This window comes from Lycorma delicatula, chromosome 7 (assembly GCF_047948215.1).
Source record: "Lycorma delicatula isolate Av1 chromosome 7, ASM4794821v1, whole genome shotgun sequence".
Classification (NCBI taxonomy): domain Eukaryota; kingdom Metazoa; phylum Arthropoda; class Insecta; order Hemiptera; family Fulgoridae; genus Lycorma; species Lycorma delicatula.
The window spans coordinates 117299545-117313870 of NC_134461.1; the positions used below are offsets into that span (position 1 = coordinate 117299545).

At 30.0% G+C, this 14326-nt stretch overlaps 1 protein-coding gene across 7 annotated transcripts in view; it reads left to right on the top strand.

Annotated features, from left to right (window-relative positions):
• Ctr1A (Copper transporter 1A) overlaps positions 1 to 14326 on the top strand; it is a 113350-nt gene that overhangs the window by 81489 nt on the left and 17535 nt on the right. For 4 of the 7 annotated variants that reach the window (XM_075371790.1, XM_075371794.1, XM_075371795.1 and 1 more), the window contains exons 1-4: positions 280 to 318; positions 3831 to 3965; positions 10748 to 10881; positions 14064 to 14153. In XM_075371790.1, the coding sequence (XP_075227905.1) occupies positions 295 to 318; positions 3831 to 3965; positions 10748 to 10881; positions 14064 to 14153 (383 nt within the window). In that variant the 5' untranslated portion in view covers positions 280 to 294. Of the gene's footprint in view, positions 1 to 279; positions 319 to 3830; positions 3966 to 10747; positions 10882 to 14063; positions 14154 to 14326 lie in introns of those variants that run through there. The other 3 variants (XM_075371791.1, XM_075371792.1, XM_075371793.1) reach the window with 1 other exon arrangement.

A 14326-nucleotide genomic window follows, 5' to 3' on the forward strand; every position in this document is an offset into this window, starting at 1 on the left:
TTTTGTATGACAGGTAATTTGTTTTAACTTATTCTGAAATAATAGTGGATATCGTGAGTAATTCAAATGTCATTGTTTTTTTTTTAAGCGTGATAAATTTTGCTTCTGTATCTTATTATTTGAGTAGGTCTTAAGTTATATATTTTTTTACTTTAATCTCATTATTTTACTGCTTGTTCATTAGAGTAGTCAGATTTACCATTCTGATCTTTCTTCAGTTTTTTTTTTAATTCTTGTTATTAAAACAGGAGTTGAACAGTTTTGTTACATTTAAATAAAAGAAAAAGGTAATAAATGGAAAAAATTATGATGTTAGCTGTAAGTAAATTGTTTGATGCTTTTTTTTATTTTTACAATAAATGCTTTAGTTCAGTAAACTTTGTACTATGTATAAAAATAATAGGCAATGCATTAAATCAAATTATGTTTCATATCTATTTTTTACTTCTTGTCTGAAAGGAATGCATTAATATTACTTTTGATAATCTGTCCACCTTATATGTAAAACTTCTAAAGATTATGTGAGAATAATGATATGGATATACATTCTATAACCAGTCTTTGTTTTTCATTATAAATAAAGTGTCGCTTGTGTGACTGAATATGACTTGAATGTTGATAGGTTTGACTTGCTAACTTAAAATGAATATTTAAAAGTCATGCCATTGTAACATAGTCACATTTTTCAACCATCTCACAGAGAAATTTACCAATAATTACAACTGTAGAATTGTACACATATACAAAAATTGACCACATCTTAAAATATTCAAACATTATGAAGTACATAGGGGCACAATAAAAACAAATTAAATACACATAATTCAAATCAAAGTAATTTTTGACTGTAGTATGCTTGCTTTAAAAAAATCTGCCAGCTTTAACAACAGCTGAAACCAGAGTAAAACCAGTAACCTAGTCATAAAGTGAGGTTCGTAATTAATAAGTAGTTTGGTATTAACCCACTGGGTTGGTCTAGTGGTGAATGCATCTTCGCAAATCAGCTGATTTTGAAGTTGAGAGTTCCAACGTTTAAATCCTAGTAAAGGCAGTTACTTTTATATAGATTTGAATACTAGATTGTGGGTACCGTTGTTCTTTGGTGGTTCGGTTTCAATTAAGCACACATCTCAGAAATGGTTGACCTGAGACTGTGCAAGACTACACTTCACTTACAGTCATACATATCATCCTCTGAACTAATATCTGACTGTAATTCCGGGAGGCTAAACAGGAAAAAAGTAGTTTGGAATTGCCTTATAAAATTTATAATTTTAAATGGTATCAATTATTTACGGCTACAACCTTTGGATACAATAAACAAAAAAAAAAAAGTATTATCGTATGTTTTCATTGCCCGTATGACTAGCTTATATTTTAGTTTATATTTTCATTGACTAGTGCCAAAATATAATTTACTTTTCTGGCAAATATTAATTGCAGTTAAGCTCATAAATAATTACCTGGATTGCAGGGATGATTTAAAATATTGAAAACTATTATAATATTCAAGTGTTTTTCTGTTATTTGTGTTTTGTATAGATTTTTTACAAGAGTTTGACAAATTTTTATGTCAATAGTTATTTTTTCTTTTTCTGAAAATGTATATTGTGTTAAGTATGTAAATTCTGTGTGCAATCAATTGTTGAAACAATTATGTCAGTTTTTTCTAAACATTTTTTTAATTTACATTTTATTCTATTTATATTAATTATTTTTGTTTTATTTTTTGTTATCTTTATACTGTTGTTTTTATTATGTTATGAACACTAGTTTTTTCTGATGGATATTTCACCCTTATTTATTTTGATAGTAGACATTGGAGAGAAAACAAAGCCTGCCAAATCAGTCCATGGACACCCTCCCCTTCCTGATACTAAAGGTACATTGGTTCATAAGATCCTGGAAGGATCAAGAAAAGGGATTTTTGATTAAAGAAAACATTCTACTCATTAGAGTAGAATTTGAAAGGACCTTAATGGTCAATTAATGTAGTAAAATGTGTTTAAAAACAGTTAGTTGGACTCAGCTGACAGTTAATAATCTCTTTTTCTCCTGATATAAAGTTCTTTCTTGAATATTGCCAAGTTTTATTTTATTTTCTTACTGAGTGTAATATTTTGATTTATCTATGAGGACAAGTCAAAAAGTAAAGTGGAATTCAAAAAATCAATATATTTGTACTTACGTAAATGATACTTGGATTATTTTTCAGCATAATCTCCTTCTACTTCTATGCACTTAGTCCATCTTTTAACAAGCTTTTGAATTTCTTCCTGGAAGAAAATTTTCGGTTTGGTGTGCAGAAAATTTTTCACTGCTTCTATGGCCTCTTCATTAGATTGACATTGATTCCCTCGCAGCTCTTCTTTTAAAGGACCAAAAAGATGAAAATCACTTTGAGCCAGGTTCTAGCTGTATGGAGGGAGGGTGGTCCAACAGCTCGAAACATAGTTCTTGAAGGCTGAAGGCAAAGGACTATTGTTTTAGCCGTATGAGATTCAGCGTTATCCTGAAGCAAAATCAAACCTTTAGAAAGTTTACCACATCTTTTGGATTTGATTTTTTGCTTCAGTAAACGCAGTAGCTCACAGTAGTTGTCACTGGTAACCAACTGACATTTAGGTGTGAAGGAAACCAAAAAGTGAACCTTCCATATTTCAGAATATCATCATCATCATCTTCCTGTAAACATCTGAGTTTTGAACTTTTTTGCTGTGGGAGATAAATGATGTTTCCACACTAATCTTTGTCACTTACTCTCGGGTTCAAACTGATGGACCCATGTCTCATCAACGGTTATTAAGAAATGAGTCTTTCATTTTCATAATGTTTCAAAAGCTTGTGCGAAATTTTCAAACGATTCTCTTTGTGGATGCTGGTTAATTGGTTTGGAATCCAGCAAGCACAGAGTTTAAAGTTTAAAGAATCATAGACGATTGAAAATGCAGAGCGATGGCTTATATTCAGCTCACTTGCAATGTCATCAACTGTAATTTGTCGATTACTGAGAATCATTTGTTTAAACACTTCAATATTGTAATTAGTCTTTGAAGTGGAAGGCCTACCTTGCTGCCGTTCATCACAGAGAGAAATTCTACCATTTTTAAAGTGATCAATTCATTCGTAGATCTTGCTTCCACTCAAACAACTCTCTCCCTATTGCTGCTGCATTCAACAAATAATCTCTGCTGGTTTCACCCCTTGTGAACTGAGGAAACTTATCACTGCTCACATTTAATCCTTGGTGCAGTCACACAAAGGAGCGCTCATTTTAAACAGATTTTTAAACACAATCACAAATACCTAACAATGAAACAATATTTTCAATGAAAAGCTGATAGATGTTATGAGTTATAGCAGAACTATCATTATGCCATAATGTTAGGAGGGAAATCAAAGTTTCCCTTTACTTTTTGACTTACTTTCGTATTTACAAGTAGGATGCTTTGATAGTCCCTGATATATTATTTGGAAGGTTAGTAATTGAAACATAGTTATTTGAAACATTAGTAATTGATAATGCCATAATTTTTACGATACATGATAAATCTTTAAGAGGTTACTTTAGCGTGTGCGTGCGTGTAAGATAAGAGATGATTTGTGGTTTTTTATCTTCTAATGAGTGTAAAATTTTTTTTCTTATAATAAAGGAATGTGATATAGACGTACCAGTGTTTATAAAACTTAATTTTTGTTTGTTTTTTTTTTAAATAAAAAAAATATCCCCAAACAAACAACATTCTTGTGATTACAATTGTTACATTTTTTTTTTTTTACTTTGTTTTTTCTGATTTAATTTCAAATGCTTATTAAAATGTCTGTTATAGATGTCGCACGATCATCATAACCATGATGCCCACATGGATCATCATATGGATCATGGATCTATGGATCGTCATAAGGATAATATGAATATGCCAGAAAACAATAGTTCAGGTCATATGTGCCATATGATGATGTCAGTAAGTTGAAATCTGTTTCAATAAATATTTTGTTACAGTACTATTCAAATAGCAGGGCAGTAAAAATATTCAGTAGACTATCTGATAAAGATTACTTTTGCTACATTAATTGCAGCATAATTACAAGAAAAAATGCGGAATAAGATTTATGCAAAAATCATTAGGTTCTGTAATTAAATTTTTTTTATTTTATTTTGATAGTACATTATTATGTTTTGCATGTTGCATGTATTATTTATAACAGAAATTATTCATTGAATTTACTTAAAAGACATAATATGAACAAATAAAAATTCACCATAATTACTCAGATGCTGTGTTATTTGAATAGCAAATAAACTTAATCACAGTTACACTAGTTATTGCTATTATTTATAGCAGTTATTTATACGAATCTTCATAAATCAGTTATGATTCTGAATGTCTGCTTCTTTATTATAAATTTAAAAAATGTGTTTTATGATTCAGTTATATTTTACATTTTTATATTACTGCATAACATTTGTGGTTTATAATTTTTCAATAAATAATTCACTTCATAATCTAGCTTCAAATTAACAAAAACAGAAAAGCAGACTCGTTAACGAAATAGAAATTATCATTTTCTACATTCATGTTGAGAAAAGAATTTATGGTATAATAAAACACAAGTAATAAACAGTAATACATAAAATAGATTAAATTTTTCGGTCTAAATGGTTTCAGTTTTAACATTACCACCCATTTTATTATTATGAACTGAATGCAGTTGAATGTAGTCAAATTTGTGGGATAGTATGTGATGTATGTTGGCAAGCACAGAAAACGTTCAGATGTATATGAAGAATTTTGACACCACAACTACTTTAAATTGGAAACCAATGAGTAAATCCATGCATAGGTGAGTCATAAATTATCTGAACATTCCATTATAACACATCTTTAGGTTTGTCACACTGCCTTCTACATCCATGATTAGAGTTGATATTATTATAGTCACATTATCAAAGTTTGACTTTGAGAGCGTCATTTTTCTTGTTTTTGTTTCATAGTAACCAAGTACACCCCACTAGCAATATACACTAAGGAGGAACAAAGAGCAGTGATGGTCAAAAAGTGGGGCTGAAATTAATCAGAGTATCAAACAATACATGGCATACTGTACCATATAGAAGTGTATATGATTGGATATGCATCTCTAAAAGAAGAAGAAGTTTAAAATGGCTGTACAAGTTTGATTCATAAAGAGGGAGCAGGATTCCCCATAGTTTCCACCATTGACAGAAAAATTCAGCAAGCTCGAGAAATTGTACTTTTTGTTATGAAAGAGCAGGCATCAACACTACGGTCATCATTAACCCTGTGGAAATTGGTAGCGTATGAAAAGTTGTCATGTCTGACCGGAATTCGAACCTGAGACCTCTGCACAAAATGCTGAGATGCTGCTTACTCAGCCACGGAGATTCACAAGAGAAATTGTACTGGTTACCGGTAAGTTACTATCAACTATATAGTGAGTTCTCTGCAGATTAGTTAGGGTTGTTCTGTTGATGAAATCATACATGATGAGCTTGGCTTTTGTAAAGTCTGTGCAAGATGGATGCCACGAGAACTTATCGCAGATCATAAACACAAAGATGTTACGATCTGCCAACGCTTTTTTAATCACTACAACAATGAAGGTGAAGAAGTTTTGAGCAGAATAATCACAGTAGATGAAATATGGGTCCATTACTATGAGCCAAAGTCCAAAAAGCAAACCATAGAGTGAAAACACCCAAGCTTCCAATGGAGAGTAAATTCAAGGCTCAGTCTTCATAGAAAAGTGATGCTAACTGTTTTCTTGGGATTCACAAAAAGTTTAGTATTAAGTTTTTTGGGACCCAAAAAATCAATAACAATATGTGACAGAGCTCTACCACGTGGAAGTGTATATGATTGGTTCATATACACCTCTAGAAGAAGACGTTTAAAATGGTTGGAAGAGCTTGATTCATGAAGAGAAAGACCCCCGTCAACTTCCACCACTGATAGAAAGATTCAGTAAGCTCAAGAAATTATATTGTATTTATTTATTTATTTTTTTTGGTACCCAAAGACCTATCAGTATAGGCTCTTGTAAGTCCTAAGTACCTTTTTTTTTAGTGGTCCCAGTGAAGACTACCTGGAAAAGATCAGCAGTATAAGATACAATAATTTGTTGGCCAACAATCTGAAATCAGCAATTCACACCACACCAAATGCCAAGGTCTGTTGTCAAAGAGTGTTGTTGCATTATAATGCTTATCCACACACAAGTGACTAGTCCATTAAAACCGTTACTTATTTGGGTTTCAAGATGCTGGAACACCCTGCTTACAACCCAGATCCTACCCCCTTCTGGCTATCATTTCTTTTGGATTCAAAGATTCTTTGTATTGCAGATTTTCTGTAGACAAAGAAATGTGAGAAACTCTGAATAAATGGTTGGGCGACCAACTTGAAATTTTATTTGAGGGAATTAGCAAGCTTTCAGATCACTGGACCAAATGGATCAAAAAGGAGAAAGGAGACTACGTGGAAAAATGATGTGCTTGTTCAATTCCTATGTTAGTGTAAATAAATTGGAAAAAAAAAGTGTGGATAATTTTTGACTTTCCCTCTTAAAAAAAAAGTAAAAATATAAGTTGAAGAATTTGCAATTGAAGTAATTTAACTGAATTTAAAATTTTAACAATTTCATTAATTACAATAGAGGTTTATTTGTAAAGGTTAACGATTAATAAATGGATTGAGTGTTGAATAAATTCCTATTCTGACAACTTTAATGCTTTGTCTATATTGCTTCACTGTTAGCTAATGTCATCCTACATGAATAGTACTGATTATTATTATTATTATTTAAAAATATGTAAAGGTTGTATAACAATTCTAAGATTAATGGGCCATAGTTTACAGTGTAATATCTTTTATAGTAGTTTTTTTCAGTGGTGTTGCTACAGATAAAAAAAGTAACTGCAAATATTGTAAATATTAATATTTCTGTAACCTTATTTAATTGTGCCCTAAAAATTGATAAATATTAGCTTCTTATTAACTTTTTGTTATTTTTTTAAGAAATAATTTTTAAGAAACTTAATATGAATACATAATAGATTGAAATAGTAACTTATATACTTGTGTAATTAGGGAAATTTTGTTTCAATATATGCTGGAACAAAATAACATTATTTTGAGTCATTTTATAACCCCAATCAATTTTACGCCCAATATTATTTATCTAAAGAAGTAATAAGTTTTAATAAGTATTTTGGTCATTTTTTTTTATTTAGACACTTCAATGTATAATTATCTATTAAATTTTATTTAGCGTGAATATTTATTTCCTTGAGGCTATCATAGTATAAACTTTTTTAAACAATTTAGTATTTTGTTTATAAGTAAAGGGAGAAAATGCTCACACACACCTTTAAAATCTAAAGCTTTTTTGAATTCAGTTTATTTCTGATATTTGTACAGCACCATGGGATCTAACTAACCTCAGTAAAATTAGAGAAATTTACTCAACCAGATGGTTTTTTTTTTTAAATTATACTGATGACAAAGGGTTGATAAGAAAGAAAGTTCGATTAATTCAATCATAAATAGAAGTTACTATACTGAAAAAAGTATTTATTCTGGAGAAAAGAAGGATGAAAGAACAAAAAGAAGTGGGTGAATAATGGAAAACAGTATCAAGGAATCATTAGTGTTAAGTCTGATTTAGTTTTGAACGATTTACCTCCTGTACAAGATAGCAAGTGCTAATCCTTTCTCTTTAACAAAGAATTGTTAGTAAGATTTCCCTGAAAAAGAAAGTCAAATAAATCGTAGAATTGTCCCAGGAAAATTATATTAAGATTGTCTTATGCAAAAGATAAAAAAAAATCTTTGTTATTGGTGATCATGCTCTTCTACTTTTCATTCCACACACCAACAACACGGCAATCTTTAGATTAAAAACTGGCTGTAAATTTAGCTTTTACAGTTTTGGGAGTTTTCTCCTGTTTTTTTTTTAATTTTTCATCTTAGACAAGGCATTGGACCATAGATTTCTTTTCAGGTTCTTAAAAAATGTAAACTGTATCCATCACATTTCCTCTCTCTCCAATTTTTAATTCTAAAATTGTAATTATTTTTCTCTGGATACATTTTCATTGCCCAAGTTTTATGTTTGTATGCACCATTATCAAACTCTTTGTTTTTTCAACAGATAATGTAATTAAGAACTGTCAGAGAGATGATGCATCAAGCTTTAATCAGTTGTCTGAAAAACAAAGTCATTAATGCTTGTAGTTAGCTTTTCTGATGATTTGGTTTTCATTCAACCAATTCAGAAAACCATCTCCAGTACAATATTATGACTTTGAATCCTGGTAAAAGGAATATATTAGAATAAGTTGATGAAAACTATGACATAGTTGCAAGTAGTAAGCAAAAATATAGTTATCACAATAGATGAACCACTAGATCAGATAAAAAATTTTCAAAATTATTTAAAGGCAAAAAGAACACCTTTATTTTTGGTATAACATTTAGTGAAGATTGTAAATTAGGTAAAGAGCTCACCTTCTATACCCTAGTTACAAACAGATTTTACTGGTTAAGTAATATGGGATTTCTTGGAAAGAGAGAAATAAGGAAGATACTAGTTATAAATTAAAGTTCCACTTACCAAGAATTTTAAAAATAAATGTCGGAGTACTTTCGGAGCCATTACTCCATCTGAAAGTACTTGGATATATATTTTTAAAATTGTTTATATATATTTTTAATACATTTATACAAATGTATTAATACCAATGCTGTCAAATACTTAGTAAATTAAATCTAAAGTTAGTTGTATTTTTAAAACTTACAATCCTGTACTCAGTGTTGCAAATCTTGGATGGAGAGATATGAAATCACACTTCAAGTACTGGAGAGATGACCTTTCAGATGAAAATGGAGAGCAAAATTTCTTTACTTTTAGCAGTTTGTTACACCACTCTCCCACATCCACTCATTTCTGTCTTATGTTCATAGTCATACATTTAACAGTGGAAGACAATTATGGTGAATGAAACCTTTCTTTTTATTACGTCTTTTTCATCCTTCTAGAAGCATCTAGAGCAGTGGTTCCCAAACTTTTCCAAGTTGCGGTGCCCTTTTTCAATTAAATTTTTTCCATGCCGCCCTATCCTAAGTAAAAGTATGACTACTTGTAATTAAGAGATAAAATGAAATAAAACTCACGTATCTTCATTATTTTTTTACTTTATTAACATTAAATTAATAATTATAAATGTCTTGGCTCAATTAATTACGAAGCTTACAGTATTTCAAGGCACCCATTTGAAGAGTCCACGGCACACAGTTTGGGAATCACTGATCTAGATCATTCTTTTTTACTACTTTGAGAAGATATCCATTATAAAATTTTCCTAAGAAGTCTTGAACCATTTATCCTACTCACATAGCTAAAACCACCTTAATGTGCTGAACTATATCTCTATTCATAAGCATACTTCTCTAAGCAAACTCTGGCATTGTAGATTTTATTATCCTTTTTCTGAGGAGCACCATGTTGTTGATAAAAAATTTTGATTGTACCCTTCATTTTAAATATCACACTTCTGGTCCATAAAGCGTTACTCTCTGTACGATGGTTTTGTTGGCCGTACTTTTGTCTCCTTTCTTATCCCACCAGATGGACTTTTGAGGTCTGTCAATCATTCTACCATTAGTTATGTAATTCTTCATGATTGTTCTATTCCTTACTTACATTTTCAGCTAAGACAATCTGTTCCTCTGCAAAGTACGTCATAAATACAAACACTTATCTGTCTACACTTATGATGTCTTTTTTATAATACTACTACAAACTAAGATTTGAGTAAAGCTAGCTGATAACCATCCCTTGTTGTATTTTTGTTCATTCCTTGGATTTATCTTCTCCATTCATGCACCTTTTTTTTAAATAACTTTGTTTTAACATCTTATTAAATATTTTAGAACCTTATTTAAAATGTTCTGTTCACATTTAATATTCAATTCATGAAATCTGTTCATCAATGTATCTGTTGTTTCGTTCGGAAAACCATAGTTTACTCTCCTGAAGTAAACTCTGAAAATTGAAAACATACCTGTTTCTCTGATAATGATACTAAGAGCCATAAAATCAGAATTCTCACCTTATGGAATTAACTGAAAGCACAACCTATTCAAGAAAAATAGATAGATAGATAGATGAGGGGTTTGATGGTTTGAGGGGTTTGAATATGTAATGATTAATTTACCGGTTTGGTCATTTAAATTTGCTAATTAAAAATTTTTAATTGGCTATTTGAAATATAAAAAAATCAATAATTGTTTATGAAAGTTTTACTGATTAACAGTATGATAATTTAAGGATAAATGATACTTTTGAATATATTAGAATATGTTTTTCTTAGTGCAGTGTATAAGAAATTGAGAAATGTCAGTCTTTTTTTATTATTAATCAATTAACAAAAATTTGATTTGAGTCATAGTCGAAAGAACAGAAATGTTTTGGGTAATATAGTTTTGTTTATGCTCAAAGTTCTATTTTAGGAGTTGATTTGGAGGCTTCCACCTCAATAACTTCCACCTTCAATAATTGCATTTAATATTCTCATGTTTACTGGAATACAATGTTATTACGTAATTAGTTTGGGTGATTTTAATAGTTAATTATTATCACAGTTTTTATTTGATTGGTCTTTCATTTTATTTTTATTTAATTCGTATTTAAAGTTAATATTTTTTCTTATTTTTATTTTCAGATGTTTTTCCATTTTGGTAATAATGAAACTATACTGTTTGAATCCTGGAAAGTTACAACTGTGTATGGTTTAATTGGCTCAATGATTGGTATTTGTATTATGGCAGCTCTTTATGAAGGGCTTAAGTATTACAGGTAACATTTTTTAATGTAATGGTAAAACTAAAGAAATAAATTTAATTGTATAATATTAATCACTCTTCATTAACATTAAATAAAGTTACAGTTAATCCTTAGAAATTTAAAAACTTTTAACTCTACTGGATGCATTTTGATTTTGTAAGTGGGTCTTTATGTTGCTGCTGTTTAGCAGCTACCAGCACAAAAGTATTGTAATAGTGAAATAAAAATTACCGAATCAATAATTAACATTATATAAGAATTTTATTTGTATTACTTATGAAAGATAACTTATTCTTGTTATTCATAAATAATATCACCTTGTCTCCTTTTTATAACAAACATGCTGAACAGTCTCTCATACTTCACCGCAAAAAGAACAGTGTTCCAAAACAGAATGTTCTCTTGACATACTCTTTGTTTGACTGTTACCATATAGTCGCTTCAAATGTTATCACACTCTGTTCTGAAGTTCGCTGGTTCTCGCAGTGACTATACTTCGAGGGTTAGGGCTTGACCTGTAGTAGCAGCAGCCAACTCACCCTTATGTTCATTCAAGGATAATCGTTTCTATTGTCTGAACCTTCTACTTTATTGTAGAAATTCTTTTATTGATCTTTCTTTATTGTCGATTCTGGATTTCCTTTTCCAGTCTATTTGTTGATTTACATACTTAATTTTCTTTCTCTTTTTTATTCTGGTACTTCTCATTACTAAAGGTTTCTCTACCCTTTACAGTATTATAACGTGGTAGTTATCCTGTAATCCAAAAATTTCACCTGATAAATGTGTCTGAGTTATAAATATATACAGTCTCAGCTCTCTACATTTAATTTACATTTTGATTCACTTCCAGTGCCTCCCAGAATATTGATTCAAAATATTAAAAAAGTATATAATCCTTTTTTTATGTTCTGCATTCTTTTTTATTTTCTCTTCAATTTTGGTCACTTTGGGACCTTGCTTTCTTTTTCCTGTTTAGCCTCCGGTAATTACCGTTCAGATAATACTTCAGAGGATGATATGTATGAGTGTAAATGAAGTGTAGTCTTGTACAGTCTTAGTTCAACCATTCCTGAGAAATGTAGTTAATTGAAACTCAACCACCAAAGAACACCGGTATCCACGATCTAGTATTCAGATCCGTGCAAAAATAACTGACTTTACTAGAAGTTGAACGTTGGGACTCTCGACTTCCAAATCAGCTGATTTGGGAAGATGTGTATACCACTAGACCAACCCGGTGGGTTGGCCACTTTAGGACCTAATTTCAATTTTCTTCACTTCTCTTTTTTTGCTGTTTTACCTCTTCTTTCTTTCCACACTTTCTTTGTGTTCTCTTGACTATTTCATTTCAGATCTTCTTTCCTGGTATTTTTTTCTTGGAAACCCTCTTAACATCATAAATCTACTTTTATTGTCTTTTATGTCTACTTTTATTATCTTTTTCTGTTATATTTTTAAATTTTAAGTCTTTTTAACTTTTTTTAATCCAGTTTTTTTATTATAAAAGAAATAAAATATTTGTGTAGTTAACCTGTGTTTACTCATTCTGACGAAATGAACATCACTTTTCCATTATCCTTATTTTTTCTTTATTTTGAAGCATTTCATTGTTGTTTCTAAATTTAAATGTATTTCTATACTTTGTGGGACCTAATATTTTTCTAGTTATTCTCTTTTACTTTTTTTTTTATATTTTCCTTACTTGTGTTCATGCTTAAGCACTCGCACCCATATAATTTTTGGTTTTATTATTTTATTTTTGCATTTTTTTCTATTTATTTTTTCCTTTTAATACAATTTTTTGTATTGTGTGTGCATAAATACTATTAAAAATAATGTACGTTTATTCTTTGGCATAGATTTATTTAATATAAATATTAAAGTCCTTCTCCTCATAACAAATTCTCTCTTTCAGCGAAGAATTTAACTTTCTACTGCATATTCACCATTTTGAGTAGAATATCTGCAATTAAATACGTTGAATATTAACTTTTAGTTCAACTCCACCAATTTATTTTAAAATGTGGACTTACTTTTGAGAAACCCGAAAGCAAGTAGTCGTAGATGGATAGATGTAGTGATCTTGGTTACCAGATCACAGGTGTGAGAAAATCTTGCAACAGTTAAATGAAACATGACTGATTATCACCACTGACTTCCCACCTTGCTAAGGCTCTGTGACAAAGGGCCTAGTCACGCTTCACTAGAGAATTACCCATTCGCAATTAAGAAATGATTGTGAACCAGATAGGGTTTTAGATTGCCCAATTGCCTATTAATGAAAATTCTGCTTATAGGCATATCCTAGCTAGTGGAAGTGCACCTTATCTCTCATAATTAACCCTGTTAACCATCAAAAATGGCAAAATATTATCAACAGATCCTTTGTGGTTATTCCAATCTTATATTTTATACTATATAAGCTTCAACATGCAAATCCAAATGTAAAATTCACTAAACATGAAGCTATATCATTGATGGAAACAAGCTACCAGATAAAATAGCCGAATGTGCTTTCCAATCAATGCTGGAGCTGAAAAGGGACATTCCAGAAGAGAGAGTTTTCTCCTGAATACAGGATATATATATACATAATAAATTGTTTTTTTTTAATAACGAAATGGAAGTTTTGTTATACAGCCTTTGTAATTTCTTACAAAAAACAAGTTTTCTTTTAATCCATGTTGCTAAGAAATTCTGCCGTCCATTCAATTTTGGTTTACAGATTTGAAATTAGCACAAAAAATGCATGATGAATGCATTATTTGATTATTTGCATTATTGTAATGAAATGTATGAAAAACACCTTATTGAATGCATGTAACAAAAAAAAAATGTTCCTATAGAACAGTGTAATCAATGGAGTATTGATTATACAAGGTAATTGGCAGCAGATATTTAGAGATGATTTGTAAAGTCCAGTTAGTATGAATATTATGACAGGTAGACTGCAGAGGGGTACTGAATCTCAGTTAACAAGTTTATTTCTATATATATATATTTTAGGTAACAGTTTATCAGTTTTTTATTTAATTATGATTCAAATTTTATATTTGAGTTGTAACCACATCTCACTGGTATTAGATTTTTGTTTAGTGTGTTTCAACAAAATTCAGTAATTAATGAAATAAATTAAAACATTTTTTTTCTGTTTTGTTTTAATATATTTTTTTTGTATATTGTTTACACAGAGAACATTTGTTTTGGAGTTCATACAATGCTCTTCAGTACAGATCAGTACAAATGCCAGTTGACAAAAGTTCATCGGAAAGAGTAGTTCAGTAAGTATTTATTAAAGCTTTTTATGTTTGATATAATACAATTAAAACATAAAAAGAGTTTGTATTTTTATGGGAAATGTATATAGTCATTATTTTGTTTGTGAAAGAATTTGCTTTAGTGAGATAAGATGTTTTAACTTAAATACTTTAAATTAATGAAAATATAATGCAAA